Source organism: Chrysemys picta, chromosome 6 (assembly GCF_011386835.1).
Source record: "Chrysemys picta bellii isolate R12L10 chromosome 6, ASM1138683v2, whole genome shotgun sequence".
Classification (NCBI taxonomy): Eukaryota; Metazoa; Chordata; order Testudines; family Emydidae; genus Chrysemys; species Chrysemys picta.
In genome coordinates this window covers 71750976-71773226 of record NC_088796.1, presented here as the reverse complement: position 1 = coordinate 71773226, position 22251 = coordinate 71750976, and the positions used below count along the sequence as shown (strand labels likewise).

General features: G+C 39.5%; 1 protein-coding gene across 8 annotated transcripts in view; it reads left to right on the top strand.

The window, feature by feature from the left end:
* Positions 1–20160, top strand: part of TRIM36 (tripartite motif containing 36) — a 48374-nt gene extending 28214 nt beyond the window's left edge. For 5 of the 8 annotated variants that reach the window (XM_065599257.1, XM_008166667.4, XM_065599254.1 and 2 more), the window contains 8 exons: positions 7233–7576; positions 8983–9129; positions 10868–10963; positions 12155–12408; positions 13881–14005; positions 16121–16414; positions 16746–17043; positions 18458–20160. In XM_065599257.1, coding sequence (XP_065455329.1) covers positions 7418–7576; positions 8983–9129; positions 10868–10963; positions 12155–12408; positions 13881–14005; positions 16121–16414; positions 16746–17043; positions 18458–18812 — 1728 coding nt within the window. In that variant the 5' untranslated portion in view covers positions 7233–7417 and the 3' untranslated portion in view covers positions 18813–20160. The remainder of the gene's footprint in view (positions 1–7232; positions 7577–8982; positions 9130–10867; positions 10964–12154; positions 12409–13880; positions 14006–16120; positions 16415–16745; positions 17044–18457) is intronic. The other 3 variants (XM_005300125.5, XM_065599253.1, XM_065599255.1) reach the window with 1 other exon arrangement.
* The last annotated feature ends 2091 nt before the right edge of the window (positions 20161–22251 follow it).

Here is a 22251-nt window from a genome sequence, read left to right as displayed (position 1 = left end):
GATCTCACACCAAGGACAACGCTTGTAGCCAGTCCTATAATAACTATATTAAGATTTATTAACTTACCAATAAATTTCACCATGCATACACAAAACAACGAAAAAACATTTTCATTGGCAATAATAGAAATGGAAAGATAAGCAAAGTAAGAAAAACACTGCCTGAGAACTTACTAGAGTTTGACATAAGGCTATTTATATATTTTGACAGATGATGTTGATAATGTGAGTTAAAGCTTTACATTTTAATTTTTTGAATCTCAGCATCTACTGTCATTAAATAATTGTCTGACCCTCCCCCATAATTTCCTGCAACTGTGAAAATTTAAATCCAATAAAAAAAATGCTCAAAAATAAACATTGGTATCTGTTGATTTTGTATATAAAAATTCTGCCAAGCCTATATATATGGCATAAACATGATTAATAAAGAATTAATTAATTTAATGTGAAGTAGTAAAAACTAATTGCTGTCTTGACCTTTTAACTCTTTAAGTGCCAAAGGCAAATTGGTTTCTATTATGGAGCTATTATCTGCATAACTTGCTTTTTACGAATGCTGTTTGCTATAATAATGCCAAAAAGGTCTGAAATTGGTAAATGGTTTATCCTCTAACTTAAACTGTACACAAATGCTTACTTTAAAAAATCCTGGCCTTGATTTTATGGATTGGAGAATTTATGATTATTTAATTAATATAGGGGTGGTTTATAATTTTGAAAGCAAATATTTAAGTATAATGCCATTATACTACAAAAATCATATAAAGTGTTTAGGTCTCCAATGCTGTGTAAATGATGAACGATTCTTGAAATACAGTAAAAGAGAGCTTGATTTTTGTTTTTCTCCCCCATTTATGCATTATAACTGTATAGAGTATTAGGAAACTAAATATTTTTTAATTTCACCTGGCAACCTGGGCACCTGGCAACTGCAGTGGAGAAGAAAAGAGTTGCTGCTTTATCTTTTGTAAACCAATGGTGAATTTATTCTCTGTTTCTAAAAACAGCTTTCTGTTCATTGTTCACAGCCACGCAGCGGAGGTCTTTTGGGTGGAGAGGTAGAAATGCTTCACTTCTTGTCTGGCTGTAGATAGTGTAGCATTTAGATCTTAATTTAAATATAATTGGTTAGCATATAGTTTTTAAATATCAGTGTCCATCAGCTACACTTTTGTAGACTTGACCAAAGTTATGGAAGATTATCTGAAAAACTTTTCATTCTGTTTTGCAATTGATCTAAAGGTCAACTGGACTAAAACCTGTAGAATATTTTTTGTCAGTGTTACTCTTAATTTCTGTAGTATACCATCCAAAAATTTCTGTCTATTGTTTTTCCTAAGGAATCATTTCCTCAGAGGCTATAAAACCAGGTTCCAGTAAAACTGATTGTAGTTTTACTTCCAGTAATACCTAATTAAAGTATTGATCTTCTATATATTGTTAATTATGGTCGGTTATAATCCTTTTTTTAAAGGGAAAATAATGGCAATATAAATTTGTAATTCATCACAAAGAAGAGTGAATGAATAAACAGTTTTTTAAAGGTTTCTTAAATATAGGGTTGCTACCTGTCTAATGGCTGGTAACCGGACTCCCAAGATCCAGCCCTGTGCTCCGCTACTTTCCCTTCCAGCGGGGGTCCCTCTGCTACTGGGCTGGGATGAGAGCTTCTGTAGCCTGACAAGGAGCCTGCCTGCAGGTAGAAAGTAGCCCGAGCTGAGCAGGGGCTGGCATAGATTAATGACCCCATGCCTCCCCCCGCCCTGTGGTAACTGGACTTTTGGTGTCCAGTCAGCACATCTGACCAGACACTGCCAGGTCTCCTTTTTGACCAGACTTTCTGAAAAAGAACCGGGCACCTGGCAACCCTCAATGGCACTGGGATACAGAAGCCAAAACCCGGACTGTCAGGGGTGGCAGCCCTACTTTAATGTAATACATAACTACTAAAGAGGAAGCTGCCATCTTGCCAGTCTGATAAGGTAGTTTTGGGATCCAGGAAATGAATCTCGGCGTGAGGAAAATAGGAGACTTCAAAATGATATACCAATATCTGGTGGTGTGTGTGTCCTTTTTTGTTTTGTTTTTTTTTGTTTCGGTGTGATTTTTGTTTTAGAAGGGCTTTGGTTATACAACTTCTTCAGACATTCAAATACTGAGATGACTATTCCTGTCAGTTCCAAAATGTTGAGTGGAATTAATGCTGGGAAGTAGTAGTGTAATAGTAGCTTTTCTTGTGATATACCAACACTCATCACAGGGACACTGAAACATTGACAAGTTCTTATTATAATTATGAAAATTCACTTGTAGCTTTCTTAAAGATTAAGTGATACTACATGTATGTGATAATTGTAAATTGCTGTTTGTAACAGTACATTGTTATTTAGGAATTCAAGTTTTTAGATAGCGTTTCCTTATCAAGCTCTGCTTTGGTTTCTGTATATACCCAAGAAACCCAAACAACATATTGTTTTATAAATGTTCAGAGTGCTTAAAGGAACACAGTCAACCCCAAGTATAACCAATTTACAAAAAATATATAGTTTCAGTTATTAAACCTGCTCCCTATTTTCCCTGCCAATTTTTGTGGTTTTACGATTGCACTTTCCTGTCTTGCTAAATAATCCTTTTTGTTGCTGTGTGACAGGCCCACACAAACAGGGGAAGCACTGAAACTCACTTATTTAAATATTGTCAAATGCACAAAGCAAACAGAAAAATGGAGAAATAATGTTGTGGTCTTGCAAATTATAGTACACCTATAAGAGATTAAATTGGGTATATACTGTTGAAAGAGAAAAAATGAATGGATTTCAGAAAATTATTAATTGAATCCAAACTTCACATTAAACACACAAATCTAAAAATCAAACTGGAGGAAAAAATAATATAACTTATTTCACTCAAATGTTTAGAAATATGATATGGAATAAATTATGAAGGATCTCTCAAAATAGAGATTGCCATCAGTTTGCAGACAGTTCAAGTAGCCTAAAAAAAAAGTTAAAAATCACTTCTGCTATATGTCTGCTCTAGTTATAAGCAATACCTAGAATTATTATAACTGAAAGATTTTAAATTCATGCAGTACCTAATATGAGTGAAGTTATGTTTTCTAAAAAGAAAGGAAAGTCCATACTTTTTTTTTTTTAAGAATCTTACAAAAATGCTAATTGTGGGCGGGAGGTGGAAATATTAATTAATTTAAGAGGTTTGTAGCTGAATCCAGTTAGGGTGACCAGATAGCAAGTGTGAAAAATCGGGACAGAGGGTGGTGGGTAATAGGAGCCTATATAAGAAAAAGCCCCAAATATCAGGACTGTCCCTATAAAATCGGGACTTCTGGTCACCCTAAATCCAGTTGACCTTTAAAGTATCCTTTAATCTTTTTAACCCCTCCACAAATTCAGTGTTCATATCCACCATAATCACAGAATACTGGTGATATCATATTTTATCTGAAAAACACAAACAAGCAATTTATATTTTTAAGGTGCATTATCCCTTTTCTGGTTTTAACTGCCACATATTATGCTGTTCTACGTTGTAAATGTTGACCTAGCACACTCTTAGAGGAAAACATTTAAAAAAAAGATTTAGATAAAATGTGTGCAATTTTAATGCCTTGACTTACTACTCATGTTAGTAAACATAAGCATGTGATTAATTGTTGGCAGAATTGGATTTTGTATATCTGCAAAATTTAACTTTTTGCTTTTGTGAATGAGGAACAAAACCCATCTCATTAACTATAATATATTAATCTACCTGGTTATTCATCACACATTGTGATCAATTTACTCCATCTTTGGAACAGAAATCTTATCTTTTAACAACTATATTTGACTTAAAAAAAATTGGAGAGAGCAGCCATTAGTAGTGATGAGGCTAATTCTTCATGTATCTAAAACTATTTAGCATATGGTGCTATTTTAACTAGAAAAATTATCTTCGCCTCTTGAGAGGGCTTAAATGCCATGAAGTAGTCACGAGTCTAAGAAAAATCAAATTATTGGAGTAAATTTAACAAAAAGGGATGGAGCATCTTTTTAAGATCTTTTGGATTTCCTGGCCACTGAATGTGTTGTTCTAGGTATGGTGTCACCAGTATATATGTAAAGCATGTAGTCATTACCATGGTCTGATTTTGTGTTTTAAGTGACAGAATGAAAGGCCACAATTGGTTGGCAACTAACTCACTTCTGGGTTAAATAAATATTAACGCCACTTCTGTGTGTCACTTGGTCCAGACTTCAAAAGCATGCTATTGGATAAGAGTTTGATTGTTCTGATTTTAAACATGACCACTGCACTATACTTTTTTCACCTGTTTTGCTTTTTGTCATTGCTCATTTAGCTGGCATGTTAAACTGCTCATGTGCTGTGTTTTTACAAGCTACCATTATTTTTCATTATTTATTTGCTTAATTAGTGAACGTGAGTATTCTCTTGCTTTTATCTTGCTACTCTTCACTGCATGGTTTGAATGCCAAATAATCCTTCTTCTCAGACCTTTCAGGCTCTCTTTGAAGTGTCTGAAGGTGCATTATTTAAACTTAAGTGCATATGTCTGGGTGTACATTTAAATAAGGCTTTTAAATCAGTACTGTTTTCATCCATTACATGTGTGTTGCTCATCTATGCCAAGTTACAGGTCTTGCAGGGCATCCGGCTTGGGTTATTAAATTCACTGCAAGTAAGTACCCAAACACTTTGGATTCCTTTGTAGCCAGAAATCTGTACGTTCCCTTAACTACACTAATCAGTTTAATTGTATTTATTCATAAATCTGAGCTGGCCATCTTTCTGTAGGCTGTCTAGACAGAAATACAGAACCTACTGAATTGGAGATCACTGTCTGCTTGTGCACACTTGCTCACTCTATGGGCCTTTCAATTCCAGAAGCATATACATACCTGCCATATCGAACATATTTTGAAAAACAGTTCTTTCACCCTAAAGTAAAGGTTATAAAAAGGGTGTTTAGTTCCTGGTGTGAATATTTTTAAAGAAAGGTTGCAGAATGCTGGAAGTTGTGAAGAAAATTCTGATTTGGTTGATATATTAGGGGCAGATAGATAGCTTTGCATGTAATGGAATCTTAATACTCGAGGTAAACTTTCAAAATTCTGGGAAACTATATAATTTTTTTCTGAATTAAGACAGCTGACTAAATAGAGATATTGTCTAATTTCCTTTTAGAAAATAATTATTCTTGAAAAGAATTAAACGAGCTTAATAAATTATAAGACTTAGAGCAAGTCTACACTACAGCGCTATGTTGGCACAGCTGCACGTCTGGTGAAGAAGCGCTGTGCCGATGGAAGAGCGCTGTCCCATTAGCATAATTACTCCACCTCTCTGAGAGGTGGAAGCTATGTTGGTGGGAGACATTCTCCCTTAGAATTTGGTGGTAAGGGATCCAACATATGCATAAAAAGAAAAGAGGAAATTGCCTTAATTTACAGTTGCATGAGTCATAGCAACACAATTCTCAGAATCTGAAAACATTTTTGAGAAAAGGTTGGTAATGCCATGCTCTAGTTACAGAAGCATCACTTAAAGCTTAATGGCAGGAGAAGGAGGGGAGGATATGCACCAGGCCTAAATACCAGTTTAGTCAATTTTGAATTTATTTAAATTGCCTCCTTTTGGCTGATGCGCCTCCTATTTCTTTGCACAAGAATGAAATAAATTAAGTACTTCCTGTCTGAGGCTTTGTAGGAGTGTTGAGCTATCCCAAGTTTTGCAGACTCAAAATGGAAACAGGTGTGTGTGTGTGTGTGTGTGTGTGTGCGCACGTGGTGAAGTTAGCCACTTTATCCCAGTCTTTGAACAAGGGAAGATGGAATAGCTATTGAGAGAAGGAGCAGGGGAATTCTTGAGTTTTGTGCACAGTTATTTGATGTCACCATAATGCACTATATTCCCCAACTAAAAGTAGAGCAAAATTCCTTTAAGCCTAAGTAAGCTGATATTTTCTTTAATACAGACTAGGTGAAACTATAAAACCTTCAAAAAAACTAGATACCTCTTCTTGGTGCTCGGATTCCCCTTGACTGGTAACCGAAGCCATGAAAATAGCCAATTGATTGGCTATGTTGAAACTTCTATTGTTGTAGGGCAGAACATTACTTCTTGCCAGTAACTCCTTTTAGCTCCTCCTCCCCCCCCACCCCCCAGACTTGGAGCTGTTGTCTCATTTAACCTTACTAGAAGTAGTCTTCCTTTCACAGAGATGGTTCTGACACCCTTGTTTAAAAGTGCTATATTCTGAGCAATTCAGCTGGGAAAAACCAAATCAGTCTGTGCATATTGTGATTGACTGGGTGATTTGGTTGGGATTTTCTAGTGTTCTAAATGTCCAGCCTGTCTTGTTTTGTAGTTGTGGCTCCCTTGGGATATGTTGCAGCCATAATAAAACTTGTAAAAGTTCAAATTCAACTACATACATCTGCTATTTATTCTTACTTTTTGAGATTAAACAATCTCCACTTTGGACAGAGTCACCCCAAACACTAATGTGAATTCCAGAAAGTGTCGGAGACTTTAACCATGTGGTATCCAAAACTAGATTTATTATGGTAACTCTTGGTCTGTTAGTGATTTGTGTTTCAGCTTTTCACATTCATGTAATTACCATGTAAATTTGTCAAGCTTAGTAGGGTAGATATTCCCTTCCTGTGTAAAATCAGACAAGTTTAAGTAACTGGACGGAGTGCATTTGTGCCAAAGTGACTTGCCACCAGGAATGAATACAGACCTATTAGGCCATTTTCCGCATCGTGCACAGTTCTGCCGAGATTAATCACTAAATTTAACTGGTATTGTCTTTCAGAATGACTGGAACATACAGTGCCTACTCTGAAGATAAAGGCATGAGTGTAGCACTATTGGCATATTTTACTATAGCAAGAAACAAAATTGCAACATTGCAATTCTGTAGTCAGAATTATTATAGTTTTACTGCAATTTCATTTGGAATTAATTTTTTACTTTATCTTCTGAATCCAACAAGGGGTCATGCCTTGTTTAATTTTAAAAAAAGGTTATTTTCTTTGGCTTGGCAGAATTCACCTGTATTCACATTATACCACTTTGAATGACATGTGCTAAAGTAGTTCAGGATTTCCTCAGAATTTAGGCTCGTGGATTCTTGTGTTAGGTTCTGTCTTTCCCCCTTTCTCATGCTAATCATTCTTCCTGTTATGTTGTAACTAAACTAGGACTTGCCATCTATACAGGCTGGAAACGCAATTCACTGACTCCTAAGACGACCATTTTTCCTTGTCCTGGCTGCCGGCATGATGTGGATCTGGGAGAACGTGGCATCAATGGCTTATTTCGAAATTTCACCCTGGAAACTATTGTGGAAAGATACAGGCAGGCAGCCAGGGCAGCCACTGCTATTATGTGTGATGCCTGCAAACCTCCACCTCAAGAATCTACAAAGAGTTGCATGGACTGCAGTGCAAGCTATTGCAACGAATGCTTCAAAATACATCATCCTTGGGGAACTGTAAAAGCCCAGCATGAGTATGTAGGACCAACTACTAACTTCAGGCCCAAGGTAAGTGGTTTTTAATGTGGTGTACATTAAAGCTTTTGTGATGGCCTTATTAAGGGATGCCAGCACTCTTATGTAAGATTAAATGTGCACTTGCATCACATGCTTTGTTAGGCCATGACTTGAATGCGTGAAGTATTAGTCCTCTAAACAATGTTCCCAGTCATCTATTTGATTCATTTAAAACCAGACTTGATAGCACTTGGTGATGCGTGTGGTGGGGATCAGAGAAGCATATAATATGATCAGGGCCAGCTCCAGCATTTCTGCCACCCCAAGCGCCCCCCCGAAAAAAGGCCGCGATCGGTGGCAGTGGCAGTTCGGCGACAGGTCCTCCCCTCCTAGAGGGAGTGAGGGACCTGCTGCCCCTGAACTGATGCAGGTGCCGCCCCTCTCCCTTGACCGCTCCAAGCACCTGCTTGTTAAGCTGGTGCCTGGAGCCGGCCCTGACTATGATTGTTCCTGAATTGAGAGAAGGACAAGATAATCTTCTTGGTTTTTTCCACCTGCACCTTGTTGGAGGGCTGTAACTTTCATTTGATTGTAGTAAGAGACAAGATGAGGAGTAGAAATGTGATCTGTTATGAAGGCCAGACATTCCTGTGGAAAAATGGCTTGTCTTCCAAACAGTGGCTGCTAATGTCCTTATTAATTCAATCCTCATATTTTGAGGTCTGTTTAAAGGAATTTTATTAGGGCTTCCCTTCTTTTTGCCAGCCCAGTAGTTTGTAACCATAGAATCCCGAATATTCATACTTCTAGCCTAATGATGCACTCTTGAAATTGTCTCAGTAGCACCTTGGTAAACAGGTTGTCTTCTTCAGTGAAAAGCCTAAAGAAGATCAAAGTTGATACTTGGGCCTTGGCTACACTTACCCGCTAGTTCGGCGGCTGGCAATCGAACTTCTGGGTTCGACTTATCGCGTCTAGTCTGGACGCGATAAGTCGAACCCGGAAGTGCTCGCCGTCGACTGCGGTACTCCAGCTTGGCGAGAGGAGTACCGCGGAGTCGACGGGGGAGCCTGCCTGCCGAGTGTGGACCAAGGTAAGTTCGAACTAAGGTACTTCGACTTCAGCTACGTTATTCACGTAGCTGAAGTTGCGTACCTTAGTTCGAATTAGGGGGGTAGTGTAGACCAAGCCTTGGAATTCAAAGGAAAAGTTTGCTTCATTTGAGGACTGCATATTTTGCTCATTTCACCTCTGTTCTTCTATTCACAGGCCACTGGGCAATATTTCTTTCCCCCCTCCTGATATTACTTGCAATGGATTATAATGCAATGGATTATAATAAAATGAACGTAAATTACTTGAGTTTGTCCAGTGGGATTGATTTACTGTTATACTGTACCTTAATGAGCTGTTAGATGTTTTTCTGAAATACAGTTCATTCTTATTATTTTTGGCAGATCTTGATGTGTCCAGAACATGAAATGGAGAGGGTAAACATGTACTGTGAAATTTGCAGAAGGCCTGTGTGTCATCTTTGTAAATTGGGTGGGTCTCATGCAAATCATAGAGTAACAACCATGAGCACTGCCTACAAAACTCTCAAGGTAAGACTAAATGTCTTGTCTTTTCAGTTTGTCTTAAGAAAACTGTGTAAGGTATTGCATGTTATAAACACTCCCAGGCTTTTGCATTTAGAGGATGTTGTAATTAATGCCTTATCCATGTGGCTGTTGCACAATAGAACATGATGATGTAACTAGTTTCTTAAATCATGTGAGTGGGTGTTAATTCTATCTAAAACAATACACAACACTACATACTCTGGCTCATATAAAATGATAAACCTTATCTGCCCATCTTTATAAAATGTTTCCATTAATGTTTCTTTTAGCTCACTCTAAAGTACAGACTTCAAAAAAGTTAAGAAATTTTTATTGGGAATTGGTCCTGCTTTGAGCAGGGGGTTGGACTAGATGACCTCTTGAGGTCCCTTCCAACTCTGATATTCTATGATTCTAAGAACATGGCACTACTGGCCAGTATAGCTCAGCTCACTCTAGCTATTCAGGTAAAACAGACTCTTGTCTTATGACTTGGGGAGGAACTGACTAAAAAACAAAGGAGCAAACGGAATTTCAAATGATGAAATTGTTTTTTAAATAGTGAAAAGCAAATTTGTCCCATAGCTGAAGCAGGTTCTAGAAGCCTAAAAGAACCACAAGTTAAATTAAACCAAAATTGAACTAGAGTGTGTGTGTGTGTGTGTGTGTGTGTGTGTATATGTGTGTATATATGTGTGTGTGTGTGTGTATATATATATATATAAACTGTAGAGCAAACTTAAAATACTTGTTTTTCCTTTTTTGTGGGGTAGGGAAGTGGGAGTGTTGTTTATCTGAGCTACTTGGTCTAGGATAGGGTTTCTTTTTCATTCAGTTTCCAGCACTGGCTATTTATGTTACACTATCCTTGCAGTATTTCCAACTTTCTGGTTCTGGTGAAAAATAATGAGCTACAGAAGCAAAATATTCAGAAACTCCAAACTCAATCTTAATTAGTCTTGGAAGATTTTTATTGGTAACTTTTGGTTAAAGTCAAATTCACGGTGTACACGAACCAATGCACAAACTTCCATTGATGGATAATCACAATTTACATGTAGGCAAAGTAAGAAAAAGGCTCCATGGGAACTTACTAGAGTTTAATTTAAGGACACTTTTTGTGTTTTTACAGTTAAAAATTTAACTTTTTGAATCCCAGTGTCTACTGAAATTAAATTATTTTATGACCCCCTCCCCCCAGTAATATCCTGCAACTGTGAAAAATTAAATAGATAACTACAAATATTTAGTTTTTATTTTTATCAAAATAATATAAAGTCAAATTCTGCCAGTCCTAATCATCTTAATTACCATAGTGTTTTTAAGATATTACATTTATATTTCATTTATATAAATATTAGTAATTATCACAAAGACCTTAAATCTCACTCTTCAGGGTATGAGAAAATTGGTTTCTGAGGTTGGGAAGAAATGTCCTTCGATGGCGTATGGTACACTATAGCATGAACTTAGGTGCATTATAGAGATTTTTCACCATCCTTGGAAACATCTGACACTGCATACAGATCACCAGGTAGAGCTGATCAGTGACCTGTCGTTCCTGTAATCTATTGCTTATATATAATCCATGGCTGGCTGTTGGTCTTCTGTAAATAGGTAAATTTAACTGAACAACTCAAATTGAGCATTGGACGTCTGTCTTGTATATGACTTACGTGCACCAACTGCCAATGTAGGTATATTATCCTATTTCTTCTAACTTACTATTCTATTTCTACAGGAAAAACTTTCAAAGGACATAGAATACCTCATTAGTAAGGAGAGCCAGGTGAAAGGTCAAATTTCTGAATTGGGTCTTTTAATGAAAGAAACAGAGGTAGGAATAACTTATTGGTCAGATTTTTTTTTGTTAGACATTCATGCGCGCGCGCTCTCTCAAAGAAAAGGTTGTGCTCTTATGTATTTTCTCTAGACTGTCATCTTTTACACTGTAAATAAAAATTGTATATGTTCTGCAAATTGGGATGAACAGATGCTTCAAAGTAGAACTTTACAGTGTGAGTGACAATGCACAAAATAATCAAAAGTTGCTTGTCTGGAGTTAAACCATTTTTGACTAATATACTAAATTTAATGTTTGATAACATCCCATTATGCTATATATTTTTTAGGACAGGGAATGTCTTCCAATCTGCATTGGGTCCCCATTGAACTAGAAATGTATAGGTGCTACATTCTATAGCTAAATAGAAATAATATTCAATGACCCTCCTGCAGAAGAGGAACTTGATCTAATAGGTCTCTTCCATCTTAAATTGTAGTTAGACTATAATACAGTCAAAATAAAATTTAAGGAAATAACAGAATGAGAAAGTGTAGGAAGTTCAGGCTGGGAAAAAAGCTTATATATAAGACATAAGGGGCTGAGAAGAAGCTGGTATTACATAAGCAAAGAGCGTGTGCAGAGAGAATGGAAAATATAATAGGTCCAGGAGTTTTCACTTACTATATTTTAGAAATATAGAATAAAAGAAATATTCTTTTAAAAATCATGTTTCTACTCGCATATAATGGAAATAACTCTCCGTTTACATGGGAAATATACATGAATATTAGCTCTAAGGAAACTTCTTAGTGTTCTCCAGGGCTTAAATTATTCCACTCTCACATAAAGTTGTAGAGCTGCCATCACAGAAGTTGTTCAAGAATCAGTTTAAATCCTTGCGGGATGATGTAGGTGGAGAAATGCCTTGCATGGTTCAAGGGTTTGCATTGGCTGAGCAGAGAAGCATTTTCCTGTCCACTCACCTAACTACATTAAAGTTGTGAAATTGTCATGACCGTTTCCCAACTCAGGCACAAAATCTACTCAGTTGCTCTTTATTTTGATGATGAAAATACTGACGTCTGTTTTGCCCATCAAAAATTATTTGCCATGAATGAGTAGAACTTTGCAATGCTGTTTTTGAAAAATTTTCATAAAACCTTCTATTGCTTCCCATAAGATTTCAAAGTACTACAGAATGAGTTCTTTTGTTTTTTAAATGTACTTTGTATTTTGTAATAGTGCAATGGTGAGAGGGCTAAAGAAGAAGCATCTAATAACTTTGACAAGCTGTTCGAGGTTTTGGAAGAGAGGAGATCAGCTGCTCTGAGGGCAATTGAGGCATCCAAGAACTTAAGACTAGAGAAACTCCAAACCCAAATAGAAGAATATCAAGGACTTCTGGAAAACAATGGTCTTGTGGGATATGCTCAAGAAGTGCTTAAAGAAACAGACCAATCTTGCTTTGTTCAAACAGCAAAACAGCTCCATGTTAGGTATTTTATCTTATGTTATAAAGAGTGTTTTTAAAGTTTTGTCTTATTTCTATCATATCTTTCACGTGTATTAAGATATTGCTGTTTGTTAAATAAAATTTTGGATGTAGCTGATGCTCATTGTGTAGAGGTTAATTTAATGAGTTCAATCTTATTGAGGTGGCAATTCTTAAGTTGCATCGTAATATAGGAAACACTGTATGCAGATGAAAAGTCAAAAATTCATCCCTTGCAAAATGACAAACAAAGTGGAACACTCTTGGATGAATACATATCCTACTGTTGGCAGGGAGACTATATATGAATTTGCAAAGGGATAGACTTGATGATCTAATAGGTATTTTCTGCCTCTAACCTCTTTGATCCTAAAAGCTGATCTCCATTAGGGGCAATGAATAGTCATCTTGTTCTTTAAGCTATTTTTGTGGTGGCATGTTTACAAAACTGAAATGTGTAAATAGAAATATCAGTTTTAATCTGTTACCTTGTCAGATTTCTCTGTCACAGTGTACAATGTTAAAAGTTTTTGGGTGAAAGCCTGGCTCCAGTGACGTCAGTGGGAGTTTTGCCCAGGACAGCAGGACTTCATGCTTTGTATTTTAATGCTGTTTTCGATACACTATAGGTCAGATTCACAGGGGAGACAAAGGTGCTTTAAAGGATAGTTAGGTGCCTAAGACCAACATTTAGGCACTACTAGCATTCACAAAACCCTTGAACCATGCTGGTGGGTATATGCAAAGCCATCTAAATCTTGACAGTACTGAAAAATTTGGCACCTAGCTTACACCTAAGTCCAGGTGTTCCTCTGCCTATTCCTTCTTGCCAGGTCCAGTCTGGTAAGCGTGCTTCTTCTGGCCTGGAGTTAGGCATCTAACTTCCTTTTGAGGGGCAGGGCTTAGACCTCTCTCCTTAGCATTTGCTGTCAGCTAGCTTAGGTGGCTGTCTGCTCAGCATGCTGGCTTCTCTGAATCCCTTCTTAGGCAGCTAACTGTTCCCATGCATTGTATAGGGTGTCTGGGGTAGTGAATTCCTGTAGGTGCCTTTTAGGAAGCCTAAAAGTTAGGTGTTGCAGTACTCAGAGCCTAAGGGTACGTCTACACTGCAAAACCAAAGACCCATAGCAGCGAATCCCAGAGCTTGGGTCTACAGACTCAGATTCCTGCCCATAGGGCTAAAAATAGCAGTGTAGGCATTCCTACTCGGTCTGGGATCCAGGCTCTGAAACCCAGTGAGGGGGAAGGGTCTCAGAGCCCAACTCCAGTCTCAGCAGGAAAGTCTACGCTGCTATTTTTTTTGCCCCATAGCATGGACCCGTTGACCTGAGTTCTCAGACTCCTTGCCACAGGACCTTTTTGGTTGTGTAGACATACCCAAAGTCTCATCCCGTTCCCCTTGTGAATGTAGCCCTACTTTGCTAAATTATATCTCTGTCTATGTATCTTCTCTCCCCACCCCCACTTCCCTTTCAGAATTCAAAAAGCTACTGAATCTCTGAAGAGTTTCAGGCCAGCAGCTCAAACTTCTTTTGAAGATTATGTGGTTGATATAACAAAGCAAGAAGAGGTTCTTGGAGATTTGTCCTTTTACTCCAGTGGTAAGTTCAATAAAGGTGGTTGTTTCTATTACCTCTTTCCTGAGTTGTGGCCCAGGTGGTGGTGCTAGCTCTGATGGGAGGCTAGGTTTAGGTAGGATTCCCAAGCTCTTCAGACCATGGCTGCAGAGATCCCTGATGCGCCTCCCAAAAGCTGCTTTCCATCAGGAAAAAGCTTTTTATGGAGACAGATTTCTACACTCCCAACAATATGTTCTGAAACTTCAAGCTTCTCAGTCTCGTAGCTCCATGTTTACTAAGGGTATGACTGTGCTATAGCACACACCTGTGGTGCTGCAGCTGTGTCACTATAGTGTAGATGCTTCCTAGATCAACGGAAGGTTGTTTTTTTGCATCAATGTAGTTAATATAATGCCTTCGAGAAGTTCCTATGTCACGGAAGAATCCTCCTATTGACCTAGCTGCGTCTACACCAGGAATTTAGGCCCTCCTTACTGCGATTAAGGTTATGGTTTAGTCATGGATTCCGTGATTTCTTCCACTTCAGCTGTCAGCAGCTGAAGCCAGAACTGGAGGCAGGACTGTGCGCCCCAACCCTGCAACTGGGGCTGGATGGCTGGAACCAGTACCCTGCAGCCCCTGCTCTGCAGCTTAGGGGGGCAGTGGGGAGCTGCAGCCAGGCTGTGAGCCCTTGTTTAGGGGCTGCAGGCAGCTCTGTAGCAGGAACTGTGTGGTCCCTGTGGCTGCGCTGCGCCACCGCCCCCCCACAGCATCCCAGTCCCGTGGCTTCCACCAGGGGCTGCAGTGGGGAGCATGCTGCAGCCAGGGCCATGTGACCCAGCCCCGTGGCAGGGACCTCATTGTGGGCCATGCACCCTTCTCGTGGTGTCCCAGGGCCATGTGCCCCCTCACACCCAGGGCTTGGCAGGGGCTGCAGGTGCAGCCGTGCACGCCGTCCCACAACTACGGCCAGCTCCAGAGTGGGGACTATGTGCCCCCCGTGCTGCGTCCCAGCCCCGCGTCTCTGTCTGGCAGCTGCCATGGGGGCTGTGTATCCTCCTCATGTCTCCCCAGGGCTGCCTCCGGAGCTTGGCGGGAGCTGGAGCTGGGGCCATGCACTCCTGTCCCACAGCTGCGGCCAGATTTGGAGCAGGGGGCTGTTCATCATCCGCTGTGGCCACTGGGGCCGGGGCTGTGCCCGCCTGTTGGTTCCCACCTCACCCCGATTCCATTCCTCCCCCCTTAGCCCTGACCCCAGTTACTTTTAGTAAGGTCAGGGACAGGGTCATGGGCTCCATGAATTTTTTTTATTGCCCGTGACCTGTCCGTGACTTTTACTAAAAAAAACTGCAACAAAATCTTAGCCTTAACTATGATGCCCTGGGTGCAAAATTTTTCAGTCTTGACTGACGTAGCTTGGGTCTAATTTTTAAGCCTAGACTAGGCCTGAGAGCATGAGTGGAACTCTCTCCATCTTAACACGCAGTATCATCATAACTCCGAAAATGGAAAAATACTATTAGTGTGTGTGCATGGGTAAAAATGAGATACAATAGAAACCTAATGTAACCTGGAACACAGAACAACTTTATAAGTAACCACAATAATTGACATTTGTGTTTAGAGGTATTGGCACCAAAAACTATTTCAGTAGCTATTTGCTAATACTCTTATATCAGGATTGTTCTTTGATGGTTAGAAGTATCTTTTAGATTGGCAATAATACTTGATCTAACTAGAAGTTTTTGTGCCTCGCACAACATACATAGATTTCTTTTTTAAACTTTCTATAGTTTCTTGACATTTTAAATATATAGATAAGGAATTCTGGAAACTTTCAACATGAGTACAGAGAACATGAGCATTGGCCTGCTAAACCCAGGGTTGTGAGTTCAATCCTTGAGGGGGCCATTTAGGGCTTTAGTTGGGGATTGGTCCTGCTTTGAGCAGGGGGTTGGACTAGATGACCTCCTGAGGTCCCTTCCAACCCTAATAATCTCTGATTCTATGTCTTTCATCATGGGAGGAAGAACTTTCCATTACTTCATAAGCCATTTGTACACCAATGGTATGTAGTTCTAAAACTAATACTAGTAGCTGCTTACATACAAAAATATGTTTTGTTTTGTTTTTTCTTGTATCTTATGGCTATTCCAGGTCTAGATGTACCAGAGATCAATGAGGAGAAGAGCAGAATGTATAATAAAGCTTTGATCTGTTGGGAACATATAGTGAAGGAAGATTCAGCTGATACCTATATCCTTGAATACCGTAAACTTAATAGAGAAGAGGAGAATGCAACATGGCAAGAGATTGAAGCCTGCAGCAAGAGTAAAGTAATCTCTGACCTTGAAAATAACAGCAGCTATGCCTTTAGAGTCCGAGGATATAAAGGATCTATCTGTAGCCCCTGGAGCAGGGAAGTTATTTTACACACACCTGCAGCTCCAGGTATACCAAGTATAAGTTACTCCATAACGGAATAATATACAATGCCTACAGTTTCTCTTTAACCTATGCCCATTTTCAAGTAAATTTTAAATTTGCAACCTGCTGTGATCCTTATGGCCCACGTGTGTGTGAATGAATAAATAAGCATGCATTTTTTCATGAATTAAGGTTGACTAGTTGGCAATCAGCTGTAAGAGTTTTACACTGTCTTGTATCGCACTACCAGTAGTTTATCTCTTATGTTAGCGCATCTTAAAAAAATGTAAGATAAGTACAAAAAACTCCATGGTAAAATATTGACCTAGTGTGAATTTTTGTTTTTGTTTTTTAGTCTTTAGTTTTCTTTTTGATGATAAATGTGGCTTCAACAGTGAACGTCTCATGCTGAATCCAAGGAGAACCTCTGTGGAAAGTAGGGCTGGATTTCCTTTGCTGCTAGGGGCTGAACGTATCCAAGTGGGGTGTTACACAACTCTGGACTACATCATTGGAGACACTGGAATCACAAAAGGGAAGCACTTTTGGGCTTTTCATGTGGAATCTTATTCATACTTGGTGAAAGTGGGAGTTGCATCTAACACTAAACTACAAGAATGGCTCCATAATCCCCGTGATGTAACCAGCCCAAGGTAAATGTGGTAGATCTTTGTATAACTTTTTTTTTTTAAGAGTGAATCTTTTAAAATAAATTTAAAGGGACAGCTTTCCATTTGGTAGAATTAAGAGTTGACCGTAATTACCTCTAATTGGTTCCAGTTGGTTAGCTTCAGCAATCATGTGGGGGAAGGTGGAGGGGTGAAAGAAGAGATGGGAAGCAGTCCAGGGAACCTCTGATCTAAAGAAAAATTACTGTACGTTTTCAGCAGTTGGTTGACTTCCTGAGAAGCTAGCAATTACTATTGATGTCTAAATTATCCAAAACCCTAGTTTGTCCCCTGGAGACAATTGAAGTATATTGGTGTCTTTCTTTACATAGCTTTCCATGACTTTTCAGCCATTGCAAGTGTCCAGGATATCATAGGCTGTGGTAAGAAGGCTTTCCCAGAGTTCAGTGGGCCTGTTAGGTCTTGGAATGGACACTGTAATAATACCTGAGACATGTTTCTGTAATAGTCTACTTTAGTGGACCTCAGAGTCTCACTGGTTGCAGGCATAGCACTGCACTGGAGTAAGATTTGCTGGCTTGGTAGCAGTCAAGGGGCAAAGTACAAATGAAGGACTTCCAAATATATTCAGTCACAACTGTAATAATCATGGATGCATCTACCGTGAGATGGAGAATCCATGTGAAGAGGTTATACATTCAGGGTATTCTGATTCCTGGAGGGACCAAAACGTCACAGATAATGCTGTATGAACCAGAGCACGGCAAGAGGTTTGTGCAATAAATCTTGGAACCTTGCCACTTGGACAGATTTCCAAATGGTCTGGTGGTCAAGAAAAGGATTGGGAATCAGGAGCTCTGGATTTAACTTCCGGCTCTGCAACAGATTGGGTGCAACCTTGGTCAATTCATGACGCTGGTGCCAGTTTCTTTCTCTGCGACATAAGGATAGTTCTATTTTACGTCACAAAGTTCTTGTGAAACTAAATTCACTAACATTCAGGTGAGGTCAGATACTATACTGATGAGATCTATGTAGAACTCTTCAAAATAGAATTCCTAATGTCAATGAGATGCACCACGTCTGAGTTGTCAACTCTGGCAAGAACCCGTCAGCCTGATGGGACTAGCTGCATCAATCTTTTATAAAAGCCAAAAATCAGAAAACCCCTAACCAATCTTTGAGTCAGTGAAGGATTAGCAGAATTGTTTGGTTTGAATGCTGAGCAGTGTACACCATGTGAGGAAGTCCAAATTCAAATGTTTTTCCTTCCAATGCTCATAAAACAGTTTGAGATTGAACATCCATTTTGAGCATCTGTTGCAGAGCCAGAAGTTAAATATAGTGTTATCTGTTCATAAAATACTTCAGTTTAAAATAACGTAAAGCCTTCTGACTATGATTTGTTCGTTGAGAAAATTGTACTCTTTGATTCTAGATATGAACAAGACAGCGGTCACGACAGTGGGAGTGAAGATACCTGCTTTGACTCATCACAGCCTTTCACATTGATTACTTTAGGCATGAATAAATTCTTTATTCCCAAGGCACCTACTGCTCCCAAAGATTCTGCAAATAGAATTCTTCCAATGCCATCTTGTATAGGAATCTGCCTTGACTGTGACAGAGGCAAAGTTGGATTCTATGATGCAGACCACATGAAATGCCTCTATGAGCGCCAGGTAGACTGCTCTGGTACAATGTATCCAGCATTTGCATTAATGGGGAGTGCAGGAATTCATCTTGAGGAAGCCATCACAGCAAAGTATTTGGAATACCAAGATGATATGTAGTGCAAATATCTACTGGTACTGTTTTTGAGATGAAAAATGTGAGCAGAAGGATCTGCCTTAGCATTAAGTCTTGATTAATTACATCATATCTCCTAAGTGCTTTTGCTGCACTCATGCTTTTGGGTCATTTTTTAATCATAGAAACAAAAATTGTTGTCCAACCTCTTCAACCTTTTAACCAACTTATAGTGCCCATGAGGACATTCTTCCAGTCGCTCTCCTGCCTTTCTTTGATTGTGTGGTGAAACTTGCTCTTCAGAGTTTGATTAGCAACCTAATTGTCTTTCATGAGCTGGAAACCTGTTTGTTATATAATTTATATCCTTACTTAGCTGGCTCTGCTGGTTTCACTTTTGTTTTTGTTTTTTAATGGAGTCAGGGCCCACATAATAGTGCATTTATTGTGATTATCTTTTGTGTGTCCTTTTATTTTAAAAGGCGTTTGTCTGAATGCATTTGAGTGGTCAGGCATTTTTGTAACTGACTCATGAGCACCAGTGAGATGGATTTTTCTGTGCTAAATAATGTTTGCACCAATGGAAAATGCAAAGCAGTAGGAAATCAAAACTGCACTGAATAGGTTATATTTGGGGTGTGTGTGTGTGTGTGGGGGCGGCAATTATTGTATCTGATATACAGTTAGATTGACTATAAACTAAAATTATGACTTCCAGAAACTGGTGAATAACTGTACAAGTGGTTAATAATGAGGTTCTTAAATATCTTTACTATCCCAGGTTTTTAGTATGGACTGTATAAAGTATATTTAAAAAAGTGCAATTTGTCTTGAAACATTGGTCTTCAATGTCTATGAAACTCAGTTATCGGTATGTATAATCTATAATAATGGTTCCTGGTCTTTTGCTGGGCAAAAACAAATAATGAACTGACACAAATGATAAAATACATAAACAACTTTTTAATTAAAAAATTCAGGTCTTTGTTAATACATGTTTTGTAAGTTAACTTTGTCTTTAATAAAGGATTGTTTTTAGTAAGAATGTGTTAGAAAAAGGCACTGATTACATTTGAGACATTCTTTTTTTGCCTTAATGTGTCTGTTTAGCTCAGACATTTCCTTGTTGTATTAAAATTTTCTAATGTTGTGGTGTTTATATATGTTTGAAAGCAGTATGTGCAAAAATGGTTTAAGTATCTGCACTGTTACCGTAGCTTATAAGAAACATGCATCTCTAAAATTGAAAATATTCCTGAAATACAAGATATTTAATAACTTACTGTTCATGTTTGGTTGTGATTGTCTGTCTTGATGGATGTAAATAGTAAATGTACTTCACACATTTACTAAGTATATAGTATTTAAGTAAATACTTAAACGGAACCTGAACATCACAGTATTTTCTTTCTTTCTTTTTTTTAATCCAAGATTGAGGGTATTAATCATTCTGGATCATAAACCTAAATGAATGCAAGGTAAAGTTTAATGTTTTATTTGAGATTTGCCACCTATGCCAGAACTTATTTATTAGACCGTGACTAATAAATTAGGGTTACCATATGTTTGGTTTTTCCTGGACATGTCCGGCTTTTTGGTAATCAAACCCCCGTCTGGGGGGAATTGCCGGGAAAAATACCGCCGGCCGGGCCCTTCCCCTCCCGCGGCTGCTGTGCTCCCTACCTTGACTCTTCTGCTCTGTTTAAAGCCAAGCTGCCCAAGCGCTACCGGCTTCGGGCAGCCCCCATGCTTCCGGACCCTGCGCCCCCGGCCGGGCACTTCCCCTCCCTGGCTCCAGCTGCTGTGCGCCTCCCCTGACTCTTCGGCTCTGTTTTGAAAAGAGCCGAGCTGCCCGAGCGCTACCGGCTTCGGGCAGCCCCCATGCCTCCGGACCCTGAGCCGCTGGCTGGGCACTTCCCCTGCCGGGCTCCGGGAGTGCAGGGTCTGGAGGCATGGGGGCTGCCCGAAGCCCGAGCGCTACCAGCTTCATGGTTTGCCGGGCAGCCTCCAGACCCTGCGCCCCCAGCTGGGCGCTTCCCCTCCCGGGCTCCAGCTGCGCTGGGGAAGCGCCGGCCAGGGGCGCAGGGTCTGGGGGCTGCCTGGCAAATCATGAAGCCGGTAGAGCTCGGGCAGCCCTTTTTGCATGGCTGGGAGGGAGGAGGGGGAATGGGGGGCGCTCAGGGGAGGGGGCAGAGTTGGGGCGGGGCTGGGGTGGGAAAGGGGTGGGGCCAGGGCTCCGTGGAGCGTCCTCTTTTTTTATTTTTTTTAAATATGGTAACCCTAGTGATTTAACAGTTTCTGATAATTATTGACTTCACCTATGTTGCACCATGAAAATGAAGTTATATGAGACTTCTTAAACATGGAATTTGTTGCTTTCAGAACTCCCAAGTTTCTCCTATTTTGTGGCAGTGGGTTTTCTGCATCTGTCTTTTTTTTTTTTTTTGCACACTGAGAGCTATGGTTAAGTTTACTATATAACAAATTAGTGAACTGTAAACAAATAAATGTCAATATGGCTCAGCTGGATTCTCACTTCTGAGGCAGAAGGGTTTGGTTCATGTTTCACCCAAGGAGTTGGGTTCATACGCAGTGCTGACTTTTGTGGGTTGCTTGGCCATTAGAGTTGCTCTCTACAGAGACTAAAGAACAGTCTGTCTTTCCAGCCTTTCATCTGTGCAAATAAATGATCCCATATACCTTTTCAAAGAGGTAAGGGGGCAGTCCAAATTTAGCCAACACAAGCTCAAAACACTGTTGTTCTGTTAAAGGCAAAAATGCTGCTCTTGTTTTTATAGTGACTGCACTAATACATTGTAACTTTTTGTGTAAAGTGCCTTGAGTGATGTACCTTTAACATGAGAAATGATATTTAAAATAAATGTTGGGGGTGAGGGGAGAGCAACTGTCAGACTACAAGTAAGCATTCTCTGAGTGTCACTTGAGTTGAGGTAGTTTGCTGGTACTTCCTGGAAGTGCATAATTTGAGGGGCATAGTTAAAGACTTTATGGTCTCTGACTGGAGCTGGATTTTTAAGATTTAGGAAAACATTACTATAAATGTATATCTGTATGAGAAAACTCAATGTGAGACTTCAGTACAAATTGAGAGAAGTGGCTTTGGCATGGCCTGAGGAATATTTCTAGCTCCTTGGCACTGCAATAAGGCTTTTTTTGTCTTTTTATTACCAACCATAAACATCGCACTAGGCAAATCCAACTGAGGATGAAGGGATTCGTTTGTTTTCGCTGGCCTGTCTAGTTTGACAGACTGTCCTTTTATTGAATTCTTAACCCCTTTCTCCCTCCCTCTTCTACTCTGCTAGATAGATTCTCACACTTCTGTCTTAAGGATTCTAAGGGCTTGTCTACACTGGCACTTTACAGCACTGCAACTTTCTCGCTCAAGGGTGTGGAAAAACACCCCGAGTGCTGCAAGTTTCAGGGCTGTAACGTGACAGTATGGACAGTGCACCAGCACTG